Source organism: Danio rerio, chromosome 10 (genome assembly GCF_052040795.2).
Source record: "Danio rerio strain M-AB ecotype USA chromosome 10, GRCz13ab, whole genome shotgun sequence".
In the NCBI taxonomy this organism is placed as follows: Eukaryota; Metazoa; Chordata; class Actinopteri; order Cypriniformes; family Danionidae; genus Danio; species Danio rerio.
The window spans coordinates 9,248,791-9,270,945 of NC_141030.1; the positions used below are offsets into that span (position 1 = coordinate 9,248,791).

The 22,155-nt window shown below is 38.8% G+C and overlaps 2 protein-coding genes across 2 annotated transcripts in view; one reads left to right on the forward strand and one right to left on the reverse strand.

Annotated features, from left to right (window-relative positions):
* Window positions 1–22,155, reverse strand: part of tctn1 (tectonic family member 1) — an 845,382-nt gene that overhangs the window by 515,848 nt on the left and 307,379 nt on the right. The gene's annotated exons all lie outside the window — the stretch shown is intronic.
* The window catches only part of itga2.2 (integrin, alpha 2 (CD49B, alpha 2 subunit of VLA-2 receptor), tandem duplicate 2), a 54,101-nt gene that overhangs the window by 17,831 nt on the left and 14,115 nt on the right, over window positions 1–22,155 (forward strand). Inside the window, exons 4-18 of the mRNA XM_087270090.1 lie at window positions 2,641–2,735; window positions 4,582–4,696; window positions 4,788–4,915; window positions 5,012–5,160; window positions 9,196–9,346; window positions 9,446–9,611; window positions 12,058–12,137; window positions 12,219–12,357; window positions 12,680–12,825; window positions 12,901–13,044; window positions 15,933–16,130; window positions 16,214–16,344; window positions 16,732–16,895; window positions 16,985–17,244; window positions 19,217–19,299. Of these exons, the coding sequence (XP_087126216.1) occupies window positions 2,641–2,735; window positions 4,582–4,696; window positions 4,788–4,915; window positions 5,012–5,160; window positions 9,196–9,346; window positions 9,446–9,611; window positions 12,058–12,137; window positions 12,219–12,357; window positions 12,680–12,825; window positions 12,901–13,044; window positions 15,933–16,130; window positions 16,214–16,344; window positions 16,732–16,895; window positions 16,985–17,244; window positions 19,217–19,299 (2,149 nt within the window). The remainder of the gene's footprint in view (window positions 1–2,640; window positions 2,736–4,581; window positions 4,697–4,787; window positions 4,916–5,011; window positions 5,161–9,195; window positions 9,347–9,445; window positions 9,612–12,057; window positions 12,138–12,218; window positions 12,358–12,679; window positions 12,826–12,900; window positions 13,045–15,932; window positions 16,131–16,213; window positions 16,345–16,731; window positions 16,896–16,984; window positions 17,245–19,216; window positions 19,300–22,155) is intronic.

The following is a 22,155-nucleotide window of genomic DNA, read 5'->3' on the forward strand; positions in this document are numbered from 1 at the left end:
TTCTGCTTCATGCACAGAGCTGCCTTATGTGAAACATATTAATAAACTTTATGTACAGTTGAAGTCAGAATTATTAGCACCCCTTTTATTTTTTTCATTGGGTCCCTTTGTACCAAATAAGCATTGTTTCAAATCAACCTACCCAAGTATTTTTATTGACCGTATCCATACGTTAATTACCACAGTGTAACTCATCTTGTGATGTCTACTTCTAGCAGGCTAATGTGCTAAACCCAAAGAGTGGCCAGTCACCAAATTTCACACCAATTATTAGAGCACCTTTGGGATGTGCTGGATTGGGAGATTCACAAATCCGCTGCAACTGCTTGATGTGATCATGTCAACATGGACCAAAATCTTAGTAGTAATTTCCAGCACCTTGTTGAATCAATGCCATGAAGACAGTTTAAAGGCAAAAGGGCTCCAGCCTGGTACTAACCACATATATCATAGGATGATTTCATAATTTAATGCTGTAAAGTTCAAGAGTAAAGTTGTGATGAGCCCAAGGCTCAAACCCAGGTCGCTGGTGTAGTATACCAGTGTTTTAATGTTCAGCCACAGAGGGAGTTGGTGAGCCCACTTGCTAAGGCACAAGGTTTAGTTCAAACAAAGGTGTTTATTAAGGAAATCTAAAATAATCACAAAAAAAAAGCAGCCAGGCAAAAAGTAGGAACTCTACAAGCTAAGCAGTTAACAAACATAAAGTTCTCCGTAGAGCAAAGGGTACTATAGCCAAAAAATACAAAAGGTACTGACAAGAGGACTTACGGCAACAGCGGTAGCAAATCAAACTCAAAAACCAAGTGACAAGTGAAAACAAGAGGGTAGAATAAATAGGCTAGACTAACAAGACACAGCTGAACCAAATTAACGCAAATGAACCACAAACAGAAACACTAAGGAAAATGGCGACATCTTGTGGAGAAAACAAACAATAGCTCAGAATATGACAAAAGTTTTTGATTCATTCATTCATACATTTTCTTTTCGGCTAAGTCCCTTTATTAATCTGGGTTGGTCACAGTGGAATGAACCAATTTATCCAGCATATGTTTTACGCAGCGAATGCCCTTCCAGCTGCAACCCATTATTGGGAAACATCCACACTAATTCACACACATACACTATGGACAATTTTGTTTATCCAATTCACCTTAACCACATGTCTTTAGACTTGTGGAAAAAACCACAGCACCCGGAGGAAACCCACGCGAACATGGGGACAACATGCAAACTTCACACAGAAAAGCCAACTGATCCAGCTGAGGCTTGAACCAGCAACCTTCTTGCTGAGAGGCGATCGTGCTACACACTGCGCCACTGTACCACCCCAAAGTTTATAATAATAAGTTTCATAATGTATTAAATAATGTAATAAACCTTGAAGGTAGAGGTTACCATGTCAGTATAGGTGACCATAGGTCGAGGTGGACACCCATGACGTGTGGAGTCCCACAAGGCTCGATTCTGGCACCTCTCCTTTTCAACCTTTACATGCTCCCTCTGAGCCAAATAATGAGAAAGAACCAAATCTCCTACCACAGCTATGCTGATGACACTCAGATCTACCTAGCCTTACTGCCTAATGACTACAGCCCCATTGACACCCTCTGCCAATGCATTGATGAAATGAGCAATTGGATGTGCCAAAACTTTCTTCAGTTAAACAAAGAGAAAACTGAAATGATTGTGTTTGGAAACAAAGATGAGGTTCTCAAGGTAAATGCGTACCTTGGCACTAAAGGTCAAATGACAAAAAATAAGGTCAAGAATCTTGGTGTGACTCTTGAGTCAGATCTGAGTTTCAACAGTCATGTCAAAGCAGTCAGTAAATCAGCATACTATCATCTCAAAAACATAGCAAGAATCAGATGCTTTGTTTCTAGTGAAGATTTAGAAAAACTTGTTCATGCTTTTATCAGCAGCAGGGTGGATTACTGTAATGGACTCCTCACTGGTCTTCCTAAAAAGACAGTCAGACAGTTACAGCTCATCCAGAACGCTGCAGCCAGAATTCTAACCAGAACCAGAAAATCAGAGCACATCACACCTGTCCTCAGGTCTCTACACTGGCTGCCAGTTACATTCAGAATAGATTTTAAAGTATTATTACTGGTCTATAAATCACTAAATGGCCTAGGACCTCAATACATTACAGATATGCTCACTGAATACAAACCTAACAGATCACTCAGATCTTTAGGATCATATAAACTAGAAGTTCCAAGAGTTCAGTCAAAGCAGGGTGAATCGGCTTTTAGCCACTATGCCCCTCGCTGCTGGAATCAGCTTCCAGAAATGATCCGATGTGCTCCAACATTAGGCACATTCAAATCAAGACTGAAAACACATCTGTTTAGCTGTGCCTTTACTGAATGAGCACTGTGCTGCGTCCGACAGATTGCACTATCATGTTTTTCTCTTCTTCTTCATTCTTTTATATCACATTTGACCTGTTTTTATGTTTTGTTTTGTTTTTACGAATTTTTATTATTTGTTTTTATTTTTATTTTACTTGTTTCTTTTATTCTTGTTTATGTAAAGCACTTTGAATTGCCATTGTGTATGAAATGTGCTATATAAATAAACTTGCCTTGCCTTGCCTTGCCTAAACTATTCAATGTGCGGTGCTTTCAGATTCTGTGGATGTGTCAAGCATCTCCAACGGCAACAACATCAACATGAGTCTAGGTCTTACTTTGACTCCAACTACCAAAAATAATGGCTTTATGGTAGGATTGTCCACTTTCCAATAAGTAACATACAGAAACACGTTACTGATATGCAATCAACTGACATACAATTGTTTTAGGATAAGCTTGTTTCTAGGATTTGTTTTGTGGTTCTAGCATATTTACAGGTTATTGTAAGACACTATTAAGTTTATTCTTATCCTGTTTCCTGATTATAGCATGTGTTTAGGTTGCTTTAATACATTGCTGCTGTGTTTGGAATGTTGTTGGCATGCATTAACACCGGGGGTGCACGATTATTCGAAAATGTTGGTGACCCCTGAATCAGATCATCAAATCAATAAGCAATCTTAAATCATACCAAAAAGAGGGTTTAGAAATGTTTTACCTGAAATAAGAGCTACACACAGCAATTGTGCAGGATATCTGGATACCACCCTTCTCTAAATACCTCTAGCTTCACCACATGGTGCTGTTTATTTATTTTCTTACTATTTGGGCACCTCACTCCAGAGATTTTTTACATTATTTTTCTTGGTATGTACGTATAGGAAGTCTTTGGCAGATTAGTGATAACTTTGTGAGTATGCCTGATTTTAGTTTATCTTTTTCCAGCTCAATTTCTTGTAGCTTAAAACTGAACATTTCAACCTTTAGGGAGGTGAGACCTTTTTACCAGACACACTGAGACCTAAAAAATGACTCTAAACATGAATAAATACGTTCTATCTTAGTTAAACTTGATTACTTTTAGATATCATTTGGGTATCTGATGTTGGGAACAAGGAAAGGAAGGTGAGTGAAGGCTCAGATGTGGTCAACATCCAGTAAGCTGTGATACCACCATACAGGGGATGATGAATGTAGGTTCTTTGGAAAAGTTCACAGATTTCTCTTCTTGTAGGAACTTGTTTTCCCAAGTGTGTTGCTTCAGAGAATTAGTTGATTCTGGTAAACATGTTACTGGACAAACTATATTCACCAGGTTGACCTACCCATGTAAGTTGCTTTGCTTCATTCGATTTGTACACTGTAAAACACAACAGTCAACTTTATCATAAATGAATTAAGTATAGTTAACTCAAAATTGACTAAAAGTTAATTCTACACATTTGAAAAGAGTTTTGAACTCTGTGTTGAAGTAATGAGTTAATTATATACCTCATTACTTCAACTTAAATGGAGTAAGTTCACAGTACTTATATATATATTTTTAACTTAAATGGTTTGTTGCAATCGGTTTCCTCAAACGGTTTTGAGTTGCTTTAACTTATTGGGTTTTACAGTACTCATCTGGTTTGAGTTCTCTTCATTTATTGGGTTTTGCTGTGCTCAAATTGCTTCGTGTACTCAAATGGATTAAGTTCATGGTACTCATTGGGATTAGTTTTTGAAATTAAATGGTTTGTTGCAATAGGTTTTCTCAAACGGTTTGAATTACCGTAACTCTTTTGGGTTTTACACTGTTTAACCTTCCACGTGGCCTCATGGGATAGTAAAGTGTCCATTGCATGTGCTTGTCAGGATCTTGCAGGTTACTGAGCTGAGTTGTGAGTAATATGTCAGCTGAGTAGTAGGTCCGAATACATATTAGATTTATGAACAAGAGTGAATCAACACAATTGACCATTACTCAAACCGACCTCCAACAACAGCTTTTATGTTCTCAATTGTTACATAGTCATCAATTCTGGGATATTAATATAAATTGTCTTCAAACTGTTTAAACTAAAAAATCTCAGTATTTTACGCTGTAACAAAATGATTTATAAATGCCTTAGTACCTCACTATATCCATATTTTCACCAAGAGAAAGTTCATACTTTTTAACTGGTCCATGTATGCTGTTATCATTAAAATCCTATTATGTGACTTTGTGTTTTAGACGTGTGGTCCGCTGTGGGCTCAGCTCTGTGGAAGTCAGTACTTTTACCCAGGAGTCTGTGCTGATGTGAGCCCACAGTTTACCCTCCAGTCGGCTTTTTCCCCTGCTGTTCAAAGTAACACACATCTGTATTCTCTCTCTGAAAATTTACTCTTCAGGTTAACCTGGTATTAACATTTGTCTTCTTCCGTTTTACTTCTAAACAGCTTGTGGTAGTCTTATGGACATTGCCATTGTTTTGGATGGATCCAACAGTATATACCCATGGGAACCAATTGTTGATTTCCTGGTGAAACTGTTGGAAAACTTAAATATTGGACCTCAAAGCACCCAGGTCAGTCGAACAGCTTGTGTTTTTGTATACTGTATATTATTGTTTTTTTTTTAGTTTTTTTTTTAGCAATGACATTTCTGATTTCATTTGGAACAGGTCAGTGTTATGCAGTACGGTGTTGACACTACGTTCCAGTTTTACTTGAATTCCTACAAGACAAAAGAGTCTATGATTAAAGCAGCTTCAAATATGCAGCAGAAACAAGGATTAGAGACCAATACTTTCAAAGCCATTGACTTTGCAAGGTATAGTATAATTCTTTCTGAGCAGCCTCACTTACATTATGTAATCTACTGTTATTGAATTAATAAACAACATAGTAACTTTTATTTATTTATTAATGGGTTGTTTCTTGGTTGTTTAGGCATATGTTAGCTGGTTTTTGTAGCTTGTTGCTTTGTTCTTATATGCTATTAGGTTGCTTTAGCATGCCGCTGGTACATTGTCATTGTAATCACAAGGGAGACGAGTGACAGTGGAGTGAGGATCCTAATGCAGGTTTTATTAACAATAGTGGTCAGTCAGACAATGATCAACAACAGGTGCAAACGGGTAGAAACAAGGCAATCCAGAGGTGTCATCAGGTAACAGGCAGATGGTTGGTACAGGCGGCAGACAGGGTAATGATAAAACAAAGCAAAGGTCTGAACATGTGGAACCTATACCAGGGAACGCTTTTAATGTTACAAGGTATTAACAATTAAAGACAAAGCAATGAGAGTGTCCAAGTGAGCTGTATAAAGCTGCGGTCACACTACACTTTCCTCAACATCGACTTTCATTCATACGCATGTGAATGCGTCAGACCGAAAATGCAAGCTCATGCATCAAGTTTTGCAGTTGCAGGGCTCGAAATTACCCTTTTTGCTTGGTAGCACCGGTGCTCCTAACTTTAAAAATTTAGGCGCATCAGCCAAAATTTAGTCGCACCCACCAATCATGAGCACCGTTACTACAGGTTTTATACAAACATATTTATTGTATTTGAAATCAACACTAATCAACCTAACAAGCAAAAAAAAAATTATATATGTCTCAACGAAATCCCGTTATCACAAGAAAATACATTTTTATAACATAACTGAGTGAACAGCATACACGGAGCGCTCACCGGCCCTGCATGCACTGCTTGAATAAATCTGTTAACGGTAAAACTGTGCTGTTCTCTCAAGTGCTGTCGGATATTGCACTGATGCTTTTGACTCATACTGTACCTTATTATATACATACATGTTAATAGCAATACCTGTCTTTTTAGGAGTATCGATGTTAGTTTACGCAGTACTAGCCCGTTTGCGATGTGTATGTGGTGTAAATTTGACATATAGCTGCCCCTTGCACGGCGGACAGCATCTGGCGATTATATGAAGGATTAAACAGAAGCTCTCGTGCTAGATGTGGCCAACAGTTACCTGAAAACTTCATCCCATCTCCATGACTTGAAGCCAATGGAAGTCTTCTACTCTTGGTAAAGTGTAGATGGTGGATTAACATTTAGCACATGATCACTAGTAAGATGTATCATTATTTATAACTACATGGTTTCTTAAACTAAATCTGTCAGTGTTATGTTATCTTCATTCTCATCTTCAGCGCTTTACAATTTTTCGCGGTTGTAGCTCTCTCTGTCATCTGAAGCCAGAAGGCGCTGAGTGATTGACAGCTGAAATTAACCAATCATTCGCGTTCAGTGCTAGAGCAGTGATGGGCCAATAAGAAGAGCGCGAAGGCGGGGCAAGCATTACGGACTTGGCTTTGTTTACTGCAGCAAGTTGGCATGACAACTGTTTTAAACCATTCCTGAGCGCTGCGTTTCACGTTCCAAGTGCAGACAAAGAGCTTAGAGATGCATTCTGCGTGAATGTCTCCCGAATCCGCACATGTGCTGAACATTTTGCAGTAAAAACTGGTCGCACACAACAATTTTAAGCACTCGCAGAAATGCTCCCAAATATATGTTAAGGTCGCTTAGTTAAAATTTCAGGCGCACATGCGACCAAAATGGTCGCAATTTCGAGCCCTGAGTTGCTGTGTTGGAAAGTTCAAGCTTGGTGAACTCTTACCTGCAAAATTGTATCACTTGACTGCGTAAGACCAATCGATAATCAAAACTTGACCCCTCTGGACAGAAATTTTAAATACGGAGCAATCGCTCGCTTTTTTAATGTCTAATCATCTTGTGTAATCCTGCCCCTTTTCACAGCGCCGTACGACAGAATTTCGCACACACAAACTCACAGCTTAAATGTGTAGTGTAATCAGTACATGAGCAGTTTCAGCTGTGAGTCTAATCAATGATGACTTGGAACAGGTGTGTGTGTGTTGCATGACAGAACTTGTAGTTCTTATGAAGACAGGATTGTAGTTCATGTGAATGTTCTCCATGATCTGTGAGGGTTAGATCGCTGGTAATCATAACAAACATGATGTTAGCTTGTTGCATAGTTCTAGCATGTTTTTTAACCCATGCTAGCAGGAATTATCGTGTTGTTATCTAGTTGCAAGATTCTATTGTAATGCTGTTGTAGTTTGTTTTGAGACTAATAACATGTTTTATCGCATTAGTTCCAAAGTTCTATTGGGTTTCTAGGTTGTTTTAGCACACTGCTAGCTTGTATTGCCATGTTGTTAGCTAGTTGTAAGGTTTCAGTTTGTTTCTATGTTATTTTACTGCTATTATTAGTATTAGTATTAGGTTTATAATACTGCTAGCTGTTTTTTTTCAATGTTGTTAGCTAGCTACAAGGTTCTAATGTGTTTCAAGGATGTTTTAACACTGTTAGGATATTTTATCATGTAGCTAGTTCCAAGGTTTTATTGTGTTTCTACTGTAGGTTGTTTTAGCACACTACTAATATGTTTTCACACATTGGCTGTGGCCAATTTCAAAAGTTCACACTTAGATATTGCTTGATGCTATTCGCAGATTTGGCATGCTGTCCTGGGAGAGAACCCTGAGCTCAGAGATAATTGAGCCCAGGGCACCCGCCTGGTTGATAGAGCATGTAAGGGGAATACGAGATCAGGTGGTTCTCGAGAGCTCCCAGTGGTAATGGAAAGAAGGGGGAGAAGGGGTGGATGGGGGATTTCTTCGTAAAACAAAGATAAGGGAGTAATTTTTGCTAAGCTACTTATAGTGATATTGGATTAATCTGATTGGCTAACTAATGATTGTAGAGGAGAGACCAGCTGCAGTCAATCATACCACATGCTCCTCTCGAAACTAGTTTGTGAAACTTCACTTATTAGTAATATTATTACACTTACAAAACTTTGAAAATTATTTGAAAAAATAGTAAAAATAATAAACAAAGGCATAATAAAAGACAATGCAATTGCAAGATAATTTTATTGTGTTTAATGTAGCAAAAAGAAAATATAGGGCATCACATTATTTTAATGGTCCCTTTTGCATATTTATTTGACTGTAAGTTATATTGCATTCACATGCCAATTAATTAGTACTCGCTGTTTAATATCTAGTGACACTGCACCTAAAGACATTCTTCTGACTATAAGGAACTTTGCAAGTAAATGTCAGCCTACACTAAGCCTAACCTAACAGTCTACTAACATTTTAAAGATAATTAGTTACCATGTGGTTGTAATGCAACTTCTAATCAACAAGATGAGTTAAGGGGACCATCAACATAAAGCAACATAGACTCATGAAAACGTACCCCATGTACATTTCTGGAAATCACAAATTTTGTAGCCAGAGCTAGGTATGGCTGCAACTCATCTTTTAAACGAATGCTATGGGGCGGTATAGGACGTGTCTGAAGGCTTGTTTCTTTTTGCGCTACCAGCCAACCAACATGGTAGATCTGAAAATGTGGTGAAAATCAGGCGGTCGTTGAGGCTTTTTTTTCTGGATTGCTTTTGAAAACACTGTCAGTTGGGTTTAGGGAAGGGTTTGGGTCAGTTGGTCAGTCAGTCGATAGTGGCCTCTGGTGGATTTTAGTGAGAACAGCAGGCACAAATGGCACTCGTGAAAGAAATTTGACATCTGAAAAAGGGTACACAGCGGTCTCTGGTGGATTTGTGAAAACAAAAACTGCAAACAATGTTCCTCATGTGACGTATTTCGCAATGCACAGAACTGTATATAGGGGTATGTATCAATAAAAAGTGACATAAAGTGATACCAGAAATTATTAAAGATATCAACTCCTGAAATAAGTTGTCATGCAGAAATATTAAAATAATACAAATAGTTTTATACATTAAACACTTAAATGTTCTTTGTTTGCATGTCTGTGGGTGATTTGATCTCATAGAACGAATGCATTCTTACCACAAAACGGAGGCCGTCCTGGAGCCACTAAAGTGATGGTGGTGGTAACAGATGGAGAGTCACATGATGCAAATATAAGGAACAAAGTTATTGCGGAATGTGATAGCCAAAATATCACACGTTTTGGCATTGCGGTTAGTGAAAAAAATATATTTGCAGTCATATATAATACAAATATGGATCTTAATATCAAGCATAATTGAAAGTAGTACTTTTTTTTTTTACTTTTTTAGGTTCTTGGATATTACATAAGAAATGATATTGACACAAGCAAGCTCATAGCTGAAATTAAGTCAATAGCAAGTAAACCAACTGAGAAATTCTTTTTCAACGTGTCTGAGGAAGCAGCACTTATAGAAATCGTGGGAACTCTCGGAGATCGAATCTTCAACATTGAAGGTCTGTAATTATGTTCATTTGCCTGTTTTATGTCATTTTATGCCAGAAGTTGTAGTAAAGATGAAGAAATTATTGGTTCTTTTGCCAAATAAGTCACAACGAGTGTCAAATATACATTTATTTATTGTAAGTTCCAATTTTAAAAAAATCTAAAGAATTTGAAGAGCCCCTATTATGCATTAAAAAGGTCATATTTTGGTTTTGGTGGTCTTCAACAACAGTCTGATATGCATGCAAGGTTAAAAAACACTTTCATTGTCTTATAATATGCATTTATTTTTATCTAATTATCTCAACGACTCCCACATGATTCGTTCAGCGATTCATTTGTTCCCAAACCCCTCCTCAGTGCGATGCTAATCTGTGCTGATTGGTCCAATGACCCAGTCTGTTCTAATCGATCGACTGCATTCAGCGCGAGACGGAGAGAAATTCCCAGCACAGCTTATCAGCAATATTAAAACTAGTCAGAGTGCGGAGTATATGTGTGAGCCCAACGCAGGAATGTACTAAAGCAATGCATCAAAGCAGTGCATTATCAACCCAGTTTTAAATGCGATATGAGAATATAAAGAGTTAACCAGATACAGAACAAGCGGTTACAAGTAACAAAACACAATTAAATGCATCATTTACATGCTAGAGAAAACAAGGAGGCAACCATTTTAATGACACTTACTTACACTTGTGAAATGGAGAAAGAAACTGGTCCATGAACTGTGTACTGTAAAGTTCATGTAAAGTCCCATATATCAATAGTCTTTTCTGATCCTTTTTTTAACAAACGGCCGACGAATCCCCTGGCGTAAGCGTGTAGATTGCTGCAGCCCTCATCAGAAAAATTATGGGAATGCAGCACAAGGCTGAGGCTATAATACTGAGGTATTTTTGCAAAAATAAACTTCAACCACTGACTCTTCACAGCCCCATCTTTGAGTAGGGAAAATAACACTTACTTTCCTTCACACTTCAGAGCACATCGTCTACGCAACTTAATTCGACAGGGATCTGCTACAGTGTTTTTCTTCCTCTTTTGCTTTATACAGTGTTTGTGGGCAGCGCCAGGGGTTTTAATTTTCCTGAGTCTGTGTGCGGTGCTTGAGTTTCGTATATACGTCACAGCGTCACGGCTAAAGACTAATTACCACGGCGATTCATTAGAACCACTATCAGTCGACTCTTTTATCGATAAATCAATGTTTTAAACATGGCGCACTTTCAGATTTAAGCCTTAGCTAGATATTTCACTTCACTTGTGTTACACACTACAAAGCAGGTCATTTTCAAAAACCCTTAATAGGGGCTCTTTAAAATGTAAGATTATTTTCTATTCTGAGTAACATAGAACAAAGCTTACGCCTGTTTCACACTGCAAGCGTGAGCAGAGCTTGAGCAGTGTGTGTGCAGTGTGCAGGTGTTTTGCTTTCACACCAACTGCGTCTGCAGCGCGCAGCTCTGCTCATCGGCAGCTGCTGCACAGATCAATCTATCTCTGTCTATTCTATCTAGTTACCTGTCTATCTGTCTATATGTAAATACACTATTTTTATTACTTTTCATTAGCTCCAAGGCCCGCAGCAACTTCTTCCTATGCTGTTTCCTTAACGTGCAATTATTTATTCTACAAATTATATAGATCCTACTGGACTGCATGCTTCTCAAGCTCTATGAGGAGTGTCATTCATGTCTGCTGCACTCAGAAGACAATCGCATGTGATATTATATCATTTTGTTTTTGATAGTCAGGATGATGTACGCCTATATTTATACAATATAGTTATAATTATGTTTATACATGATCAAATTAGTGTGCAACTTACTAAGCAAAATTAATACTAAAGTTGTTTTACATTTGATTTTGTAGTTCGGACCTAAATAAATATTTGTTGCAGTCTTAAATTGTTTAGGTTTATTTGATTGATTATATATATGTCAGTGGATATTATTGATGAATTTATTGGGTAAACTTGCTACTTTTTACTGTCATTCAATGTGTTTTGGTCATTATCAGTCAATTGTCATTTTGATTGAGCATGAGCAGCATGGCAAAAATAGACCCAACGTCGAAACTATCAGCTTTCTGCATGCGGCACCGCTGCTTCAGCGATGCTCACGCCTCTGAGTGCGGTATGCAAGCTCTAATCTGTTAACATGGACAGTGAAAAAACACGCACTCCTCACGCTCTGCTCAGGCCCCTGCTTGCACTTGCGGTGTCAAACAGGCTTTATTGTGATATTAGATTGCATGTGCAATACAAGCACAGTTTAGTAAAAATGTTGGTGAATCACTAATTTTGCATAGTGCATATTACATTAAAGTTTGATTAGTTTATCAGGATCATTATTGTTGTAAATTGAGGCAACCCTGTACAAATAAATATAACAGACCAAACATGTTTAAATACCTTCTTTTTATTGTTGTTCCTTGACTGTTTCGTCTTTTTAGGTGTTGGAAAAGGTACTGGGGATAATTTCGAAATGGAAATGTCGCAAGTGGGATTCAGTGCATACCAGACTAGAAATAAGGTGTCTGCTTGTGTGTGTTTCAATCAAAGCTCTTGTTAAATAGCTTGTCTACTGGAGGTTTACATTAAGTCTTTGTTGTAGGATGTGATTCTGCTGGGAGCAGCTGGAGCATACAATTGGATCGGGACTGTTGTTCACCAGACTGCTCAGAAATCAGACATTTTGCCCAAAACGGCTTTTGAGAAAGTCTTGGAGGACAAAAGCCACTGTTCATTACTTGGTAAGCATTGAGCCATACAGCAGTATCTATCTCTCTATCTCTCTCTCTCTCTATCTATCTATCTATCTATCTATCTATCTATCTATCTATCTATCTATCTATCTATCTATCTATCTATCTATCTATCTATCTATCTATCTATCTATCTATCTATCTATCTATCTATCTATCTATTCCATCCATCCATCCATCCTTCCTTCCATCCATCCATCCATCCATCCATCTATCTATCTATTCAGGTTGTTTTGCCTCAAATGCTCAAATTGAAAAGCCATACAGTTACATGCATTTATATATTTTATACACCCTATCATGCATCCAGGCTACTCTGTGAGCTCTGTGACTGACGGCTCGTCTGAGTATTATGTGGCCGGTGCTCCTCGTGCCGTTCACAGAGGACAGGTTGTAGTTTACAGCATTAACAGCCAGAAACAGGCTGTCGTCATAGACTCTCAAAGAGGAGATCAGGTACACTTGACCTTTAATGACCTTCAGCTTCAATAAACTGTGAAATGTAATGTCATTTATCACTGTGGTTTGCAGATCGGCTCTTATTTTGGCAGCGTTCTCTGTCCTGTGGATGTGGACTCTGACGGTGTGACGGATCTGCTGCTGGTCGGAGCTCCGATGTACATGAGCGAGGAGAAAACTGAAACCGGACGAGTCTACATGTTCACCATTACCAAGGTGGTTATCTTATTGTTCTTTCTCTTCTTTTTTGTTGCCCTCCTCTTCCTCCTGTATTACCTCCCAGACTAACATTCCACATTTCATTTTAACGGTTGAATTTTACCGGTTAAATTAGTTTGTCATCCGGGTATTTAAAGTCCACTTTTACTTTTTAGAATTTGCACTACTTACACTATTTATATTACAAAATGGCATAGAATAGTGCATAAGAATGCAACTTGGGACGACCTAATGTGTAATATTTGGCTCAATTCGACCAGAATAGTCATGAGTCAGAACTTGGCTAAAATTTTGACCAAAATAACATAAAATATGTTCAACCTAAACTGATAACCTGATAAGGGCATATATTTGACCCCTTTTTCAAAATTTTCTATGTTACTGCAGAAAATTTGCTTTCTATGTTACTGTTACTGCAGAGACATGCTAATATGCAGCTGTCAATCAATTCAGTGGGTGGGGAAACCGCACTTCTACATCACGTTGCGGTGGGCCTCAAAATGGAGCGGATTTGGATCCTATTTTAATGTCAGGAAATAAAAAAAGACACTTATTGTGTTTATATCACTCCAAAATGACTGTGGACAAACTATACCTACACAAAGTTCTGTCCGAACAGCTTGCAAAAGATGATTTTCATCATAGGTGCCCTTTAAAACGTGCTGTTTCCATCTTAAACCAGCAAAGAGTAGCAAATCAACTTAGGCTAAGCTAACACTAGCTGATTTGCTTGTCTAAGCTGGAATTAGCTGGTTTTAGATGACATGATTCTAGCATTAAACACAACGCTCTATGCTGAAGTGTTCTTGCATCATTTATCACATTGAAGTGTTTTAGCACATTACTACCTTTCTAGCATTAACTGACTCACATTGCCGGCACCAATAGCCTAGAGGTTGGGTTGCATTGTGGTGCCATGGGGACCCGAGTTTGATTCCTGGCTTGAGGTCCTTTGCCGATCCTTTCCCTATCTCTGCTCCCCACACTTTCCTGGCTGTAAAATCTCCACTGTCCTGTCACAATTTAAGGTATTTTTAAATTTAGGGTAGAATTTGTGTTGTATAATGTGCTTTTCTGTATTATGCAGGGCTGGCGCATCCATAGAGGCGACCTAGGCGTTCACCTAGGGCAGCAGAATAGAGAAGGCGGCGTCCCAGACACTACCCTCACCACCCGCGCCCTCAGTTATATTCGTGAATAATAGAGAGGGCGGTGTCCGCGACAATACCCTCACCACCCCTGCCCACAGTTCGCGTCTAGGGTGGCAGGATAGAGAGGGTGGCGTCCGCGACACTATCCTCACCACCCGCGCCCTCAGTAATATCCGCGACTAATAGAGAGGGCGGTGTCCGCGACAATACCCTCACCACCCGCGCCCTCAGTTATATCCGTGAATAATAGAGAGGGTGGTGTCCGCGACAATACCCTCACCACCCCCGCCCACAGTTCGCATCTAGGGTGGCAGGATAGAGAGGGTGGCTTCCGCGACACTATCCTCACCACCCGCGCCCTCAGTAATATCTGCGACTAATAGAGAGGGCGGTGTCCGCGACAATACCCTCACCACCCGCGCGCTCAGTTCGCATCTAGGGCACCAGGATAGAGAGGGCGGCGTCCGCGACAATACCCTCACCACCCCCGCCCACAGTTCGCGTCTAGGGTGGCAGGATAGAGAGGGTGGCGTCCGCGACACTATCCTCACCACCCGCGCCCTCAGTAATATCCGCGACTAATAGAGAGGGCGGTGTCCGCGACAATACCCTCACCACGCGCGCTTAGTTCGCGTCTAGGGCACCAGGATAGAGAGGGCGGCGTCCGCGACACTACCCTTACCACCCGTGCCCTCAGTAATATCCACGACTAATAGAGAGGGCGGTGTCTGCGACACTATTCTCACCACCCGCACCCTCAGTTATATCCGCGTCTAGGGCGATAGAATAGAAAGGGCGGCGTCCACGACAATACCCTGACCACCCGCTCCCTCAGTAATATCCGCAACTAATAGTGAGGGCGGCGTCTGCGACACTACCCCCTCCACCAGCGCCCTTAGTTATATCTGCGTCTAGTGCGATAGAATAGAGAGGGCGGCGTCCGCGACACTACCCTGACCACCCGCTCCCTCAGTAATATCCGCGACTAATAGTGAGGGCGGCGTCTGCGACACTACCCCCTCCACCAGCGCCCTTAGTTATATCTGCGTCTAGTGCGATAGAATAGAGAGGGCGGCGTCCGCGACACGACCCTGACCACCCGCTCCCTCAGTAATATCCGCGACTAATAGTGAGGGCGGCGTCTGCGACACTACCCCCTCCACCAGCGCCCTTAGTTATATCTGCGTCTAGTGAGATAGAATAGAAAGGACGGTGTCCGCGACACTACCCTCGCCACCCGCTCTCTCAGTAATATCCGCGACTAATAGAGAGGGCGGCGTCCGCGACACTACCCCTTCCACCCAAGCCCTTAGTTATATCCGCGTCTAGGGCGATAGAATAGAGAGGGCGGCGTCCCCGACACTACCCTCACCATCCGCGCCCTCCGTTATATACGCGTCTAGGGCGGCAGAATAGAGAGGGTTGGGGTTGAGGGCGTCCTTTGCCTAGAGCGGCAGTTCCGCTTGCTCCGGCCCTGGTATTCTGTGTGACTTTGCTTGTATGCTCCAACCAAATTGCCTTCGGGAAATGAATAAAGACTGACTGGCTGATTGACTGACTGACTAACAATTAGGGTGAAAAAAACAAACACACAATACTAGCATGTTTAAACACACTGCTTACATGATTCTGATGGTCTGATAACGCAAGGCTGTCTTGTCTTAAACCTGTGCTTACAGTATACAATAAGCTTACGAACACATTCTTTTTATTTTTTATAAATTTTTTTAAAAGGGTATCTTGAGCAACCAGGGTTTCTTAGAGGGCTCACAAAAGAACGCTCGGTTTGGGACAGCCATCGCTGCTGTCCCAGATCTCAACCTGGACGGCTTCAGTGATGTGGTTGTTGGAGCGCCAATGGAGGCCAATGACCAAGGTGCCATTTACATCTACTATGGTCACAGAAAAAGCATAAAAAAGCAGAGCTCACAGGTAAAATGACACACTTGACAAACTCCTTAACACGCATTAAATATATTCAGGTGCCAAAACTCATAGTATTCTAACAAATTCAGAGAATCGTTGGAGGGAAACTGGACTCAGCTCTGAAGTTCTTCGGCCGCTCTCTGGACGGCAGTGGAGATATGAACGGAGACTCGATCCCAGATGTCGCAGTGGGGGGTTTTGGGAAAGTCGTCCAACTCTGGTGAGAAATTGAACACATCAGGCATCATTTCACTGTGGACACCAATTGATTTTCATACTTTGCGAGGGTGTAAAACAGCCTGATTCGATCACTGTAACATGACACCAGTCTAATTTGTAATACTTCATTAACTTCAACAATCGGGTTAAGTGGGGAACAGCTGCATCGACGGCCTCAGTCATGGTGTGATATTTGGACATGTTTGTGGCCAAGGAAAAGATCGCTCCAGCTGTCCACTGGAATCCCATTTTTCACCTCAACAATCCTCTAAGCATCAGCTTTCTGTGGGACTCTTCTGTTTGTTCCAAAACCCATAAATCAATTGACGGTTGAGTTTTAATTGATGCATTCTTGAGCTATTTCATTATATAATGCATTTGGTTTTAGGAGTCGAGGTCTGGCTGTGGTCACGGCCAAGGTTTCCTTCACCCCTGATAAGATCAGTATCTTGAGTAAACCGTGTCGCTACAGTGGCCGGCAGGTGTCCTGCTTTAAGGCTAAAGCATGCTTCAGTGCAACCTTTAAGCCAACAAACTCTATCAGGCTAATCGGTAAGGATACTGATTCTGATCTCCTTTTAGTTGGTGGACACGTTTGGTCAAAGGAAGTGACGTATTTCATTGTTTTTTTCTACAAACAGATGTCAAGTACAACCTGACGCTGGATGCAGATCTGCAGGATTCCCGGGTCAGTCCTAGAGGTTATTTCAGCAACTTGGAACGGGTCATCCAGAAAGGCATCACAGTCTCTGCACAGGACTTGTGTGAAGAGCATGAGGTCTACGTGCAGGAGACCCCTGACTTAGTCAACTCAATTGCCTTGCGTGTGGACGTATTTCTCGGCAATCCAGATGCAAATCCAGTTCTGGATGTCTTCAGTCCTAATGCATGGGAGTTTTTTGTAAGTTTGCCAAAAAAAAAAAAAACTTTTGACTTTTAAAGGTGCCATATAATGAAAATCTGGATATACCTAGGCATCACTGAATAATACAAATTTAGTACATTTAAATGATACACTGTAAGCCTTAAACACCATTGTTTCTTTGGTCTCATTGAAATTCCACGAGTGTAACAGGCCTGTAGCCAGCCTGGTGAGAGGGGTGGTTCTTTTTTTCTCAAAAAGTGGAACTTTTTGTTGTTATACGCCCCCTTTTCTATTTAATTCTGAGATTTAAATGCTGCATTTTTGTGACATTTTAAGCACTATTTTTATTTTTGTCCAAAATTCATAAATACCAACAATAGCCAAAGTAGTATTCAAATTTATTTTAATATGGCCCACTTTTGGTGCTTCACACCTTTTTATTGGTCATTTTTGTTTCAAGAATAAGGTCCAAGATTTAGAATAAAAGTTAATTGTGAAATGTCTTCTCTATTTAAAAACAATACAGTAGCGAAAGATGACCACTTAAATCAGATTATAAAATTAAAATATGTGTTAGCATATGTCACGCCAACAGAGGATTCCACTTGGTCTTAAAGTCTTTTTCAATGGGTTATTTTTACCATTAAAAATGGCATAGCTTTCCCAGAGATGGGTTGCGGCTGAAAGGGCATTCGCTGCATAAAAACATGCTGGATAAGTTGGCGGTTCATTCCACTGTGGCGACCCCGGATTAATAATGGGACTAAGCCGACAAGAAAATGAATGAATGAATGAATGAAGATGTCATAGCAATCAAAATAGGACAAATGAGCTTATGTATGGGGCAAATTCTGGACCTTTCTCAGTGAGTGGATCTTCCGAACCACCCAAACCCCCCCTGCCTACGGGCCTCTGTAAAATCCTGACAAAATACAGGCCACTCAGAAAAAAAAACACAGACTCTAACGATCCTCATTGGATCATTAATATGCAATGATAGGCTAAGTTTTATGGGACAAAAAGTTTTATAAAAAGTGAGATTACAGAAATTAATTTTATGTTTATCTAAGCTTTTATTTAACATACTATATATGTAAGACTCTCATTTTGGAAACAGGACAGGCAGGGAGAATAAACAGAAGCCGTTTTGTGAAGCAGACAGTCATGCATGACGACACAATGTTTACAGCTCGTCAGAATGCAAAATGCAGGATATACAGATCACAAATTTATTCAGGACCACCTAGAATAAAGTCTGTTTGAGTGTATCTTTTGTTGTGTGAAATCTGCTGTGCATGTTTCTAATGAGGCAACAGAAACACGTTCTGCTAAAATAAGTGTTTAATTACATTAATCATTTAATATTTACTGTGATTTTTTTTTGAGTGAAAGGATGCCAAAACACTTTATAAAGCTCATGTTTATGCAGAGGTTGATAATAATATCTGTCTCTTTTGAGAGTGTGGTTCACTATAACGGATATGTTGATGTTTTTAAGCATGTTGTATGTAAAATATAAACTATAAATTGCTTCTATACTTATTAATCACCTATAATTTACTTTGAATACTATTATTACATTTAAAGAATTTTATTAAAATGTTCTAAGACAGCTGGAATTTTCAACTTATAGTTTGGCTTAGTTTCTGAAAAATTCTGTAATATCAACACAATACTGCTATTTCCATGTATACTGTATATTTAATACTGTGTGAGACAATATTTTAAAGATATGTGGACTTTATTTGGAAAATAAGTATCTATAATTAATTTGTAAGCGTATTAATGCCTAAAAAATATTTGCTTACCAACCAACAACACTATATGCATATCTAATTAAACTAGTTCCTACTGTTTAAATATACTTTTTGGAATCTCTCAAAACTTACAGCCCCTTGTAGCCAAGTTCGAAAATGTCCATAAAGAATAGGAGAACACATAATCTTTGTACAAAAACCTGTCCCTAAACGCTTGTTGTTGTGTGTTTGTATCTCTGGGTTTGGTCTAGATCCCGTTCTCGAAAGACTGTGGCCAAGATGACGTCTGCTTGAGTGACCTGGTGTTGACTGTGGAGAGTGAAGAGAAACTTGGGTAAGAGTCTCTCCAGAACATGACCTAAACAAAAATTGGTAATAAATCATCTCTTACAAGGGATGTGAAGTTTATATGTGTTTGGCAGGTTTCTAGTTAACAGACCCTCAGTTTCTTTCGCAAAACATCCACCAACAGCTTAAACAGAGCCAATCCTCATTTGGTGTTAAAAAACCATACAAGCAAAAAAAAAAAAAACAATGTTCAATTTAATACAATCAATATACAAACTGATTCAAAATAAGTCAAAACAGGAGATTCTCTCAGATTGATTTACAAATGGATGGTATTTGATAGTATGGGTTTACTATTGTAAATTAAAAACATATTTAAAGGCATAGTTCATTCAAAACATACCATTCTGTCAACATTTACTTACCCTTCACTTGGTCCGCTTTAAGTTTCTTTCTTCTGTTAAACTGAAATAAGATAAAAGATATTTTGAAGAAAGCTGTAAAACTGGTAATCATTGACTTCCCAAATATTTGTTTTTCATACTGTGGAAGTCAATGATTACAGGTTTTCAGCTTTCTTTAAAATATCTTCCTTTGTGTTTAACAGAATAAAGAAACTCAAACTGGTTTGGAACCACTTGAGGTTGAGTAATTAGTACATTTTCATTTTAAATCACAACTGACTGTTGTTTATTCATAGTCCCTTTATTAATCAGGTGTCACCACTGTGAAATGAACCGCCAACTTATCCAGAATATATTTTACGCAATGTATGACCTTACAGCCACAACACGGCACTGCACCCATACACTCCGCATTCACACACATACACTTTGGCCAATTCAACTATTTCAATTTACCTATAGCACGTCTATAATTAATTTTTTCTGCTGTAGCTGTAGCACATAATAGATGCAAAACTAGCATGGTTACAAAACAAACTAATAATAAATAAATATATACAGTTGAAGTCAGAATTATTATTATTACCCTTTTTTCTTTTATAAATATTTCCCAAATGATGTTTAACAATCCAAGGAAATTTTCACAGTATGTCTGATAATATATTTTTTTTTTCTGGAGAAAGTCTTATTTGTTTTAAAAGCAGTTTTAAACTTTTTAATAACCATTTTAGGTTCAAAATTATTAACCCCTTTAAGATTTTTTCTACTGTCTACAGAACAAACCATCGTAATACAATAACTAATTTCCCTAACCTAACCTGCCTAGTTAACCTAATTAACCTAGTTAAGCCTTTAAATGTCACTTTAAACTGTATAGAAGTGTCTTAAAAAATATCTAGTCAAATATTATGTACTGTCTTTAGATTAGTTTAGATTAGATTAGATTTAACTTTATTGTCATTACACATGTACAAGTACAAGGGACCGAAATGCAGTATCATCATGGCAAAGGTAAAATAATCAGTTATCAGAGATGAGTTATTAAAGCTATTATGTGTAGAAATGTGTTGAAAAACATCTTCCCTCTGTTAAACAGAAATTGTAGGAAAAATTAAAAGGGGTTATGTGTGTATATATAGGAATATCTATAAGAAGCTTTTACAATATTATATTTGTGCATACACATTAGTTTAGTCAGTACTGAAGCCAAATTTAGAGCTTATCTAACAAAATAACTTACCATCATGTTCACAAATTATTAACCCAAATTTATGTTTATAAAAATATTAAATACAATTTTCAAAAATGGCAAAAATCAAGAGGAACAAAAATGTATACAATTTTGTTGAAATGTAGTTTGTAAAAAAAAAATCAATATTTTGCATGAATTTTAATGTAATATCTTTCCATTTCTAAAGATTTTAATATTTAATATATTATTTTAATAAATATATCTGTTTAATAAATCTGTTTTGTTCAAATGCACCAATATATATTACCCATATTTACTGAGAAATGGATAAAAATATTCATTTTCAAAATGGGGTGTACTGATATATCCTGAGCACTGTACTTGTCTGAACACATTTACCCACATTTTGCACTCATTCATATGTGTTATCTTCTAGGCTACTACAGTACATTGTTATTGTTCACTTTTTTGCACACTTGAATTATATTTAGTTATCAGTGTGATTAACAGTGCATGACAAGTTTTGATAATAATAATAATTTATTTACTATTATCATCGTTGTTGTTGTAAATTAAATAAAAATTGATAATTCCATTTACTTTAAATTCAAAAAACAAGTAGTTTTGTACAGTACTTTGACAGAAAACATTGAAAATAAAGACCTTGAATATTTTCTGGAGTAGATTTATTAGAGTATCTGTACTTTTTTAACAAGAGAAGTTTTTTTATATACTTATTTTGAGAGGATCACGTGCTTATGATTGACACAGCTGGTCCCGCATTAGCTAAAGTATGAGTCTCCAATCAGACGATTCCTAAATTAGTGTAAATAACCAAAGTGTCTTACCTAAGTCATCTTCATCTTGAAGAATCCCCCCTTCCACCCCCTCTCCCCCTCTTTTCCTTTATAGGGCAGCACAGCGGGCCAATAGTTAGCACTGTTGCCTCACAGCAAATATGTCTCTGGTTCGGGTCTTTACAGAGTTCATGTTCCCCCAGGTTCTCCGGTTTCCTCCCACAGTCCAAAAAACATGAGACATAATGAAATTGACTCAACAAAATTAACACAAAGACAAACTTCAACCAGCAGCACATCCTCATAGCAATCAGTGGGGGGATGAGGGGATGTCCTGAGCTCAAACTCCCCTCTCGCCCTGCAAACGGGTGTGAGCCCCAGGCTTGAGGATATTATGAGCTTAGGGTTCTCTCCCAGGACAGCATGCCAAACAAGCTTTATTACCAATCATCAGCTAAGTGTGAACTCTTGAATGTGTTCAATTTATGTACTTCCTCCACCACTGCTTA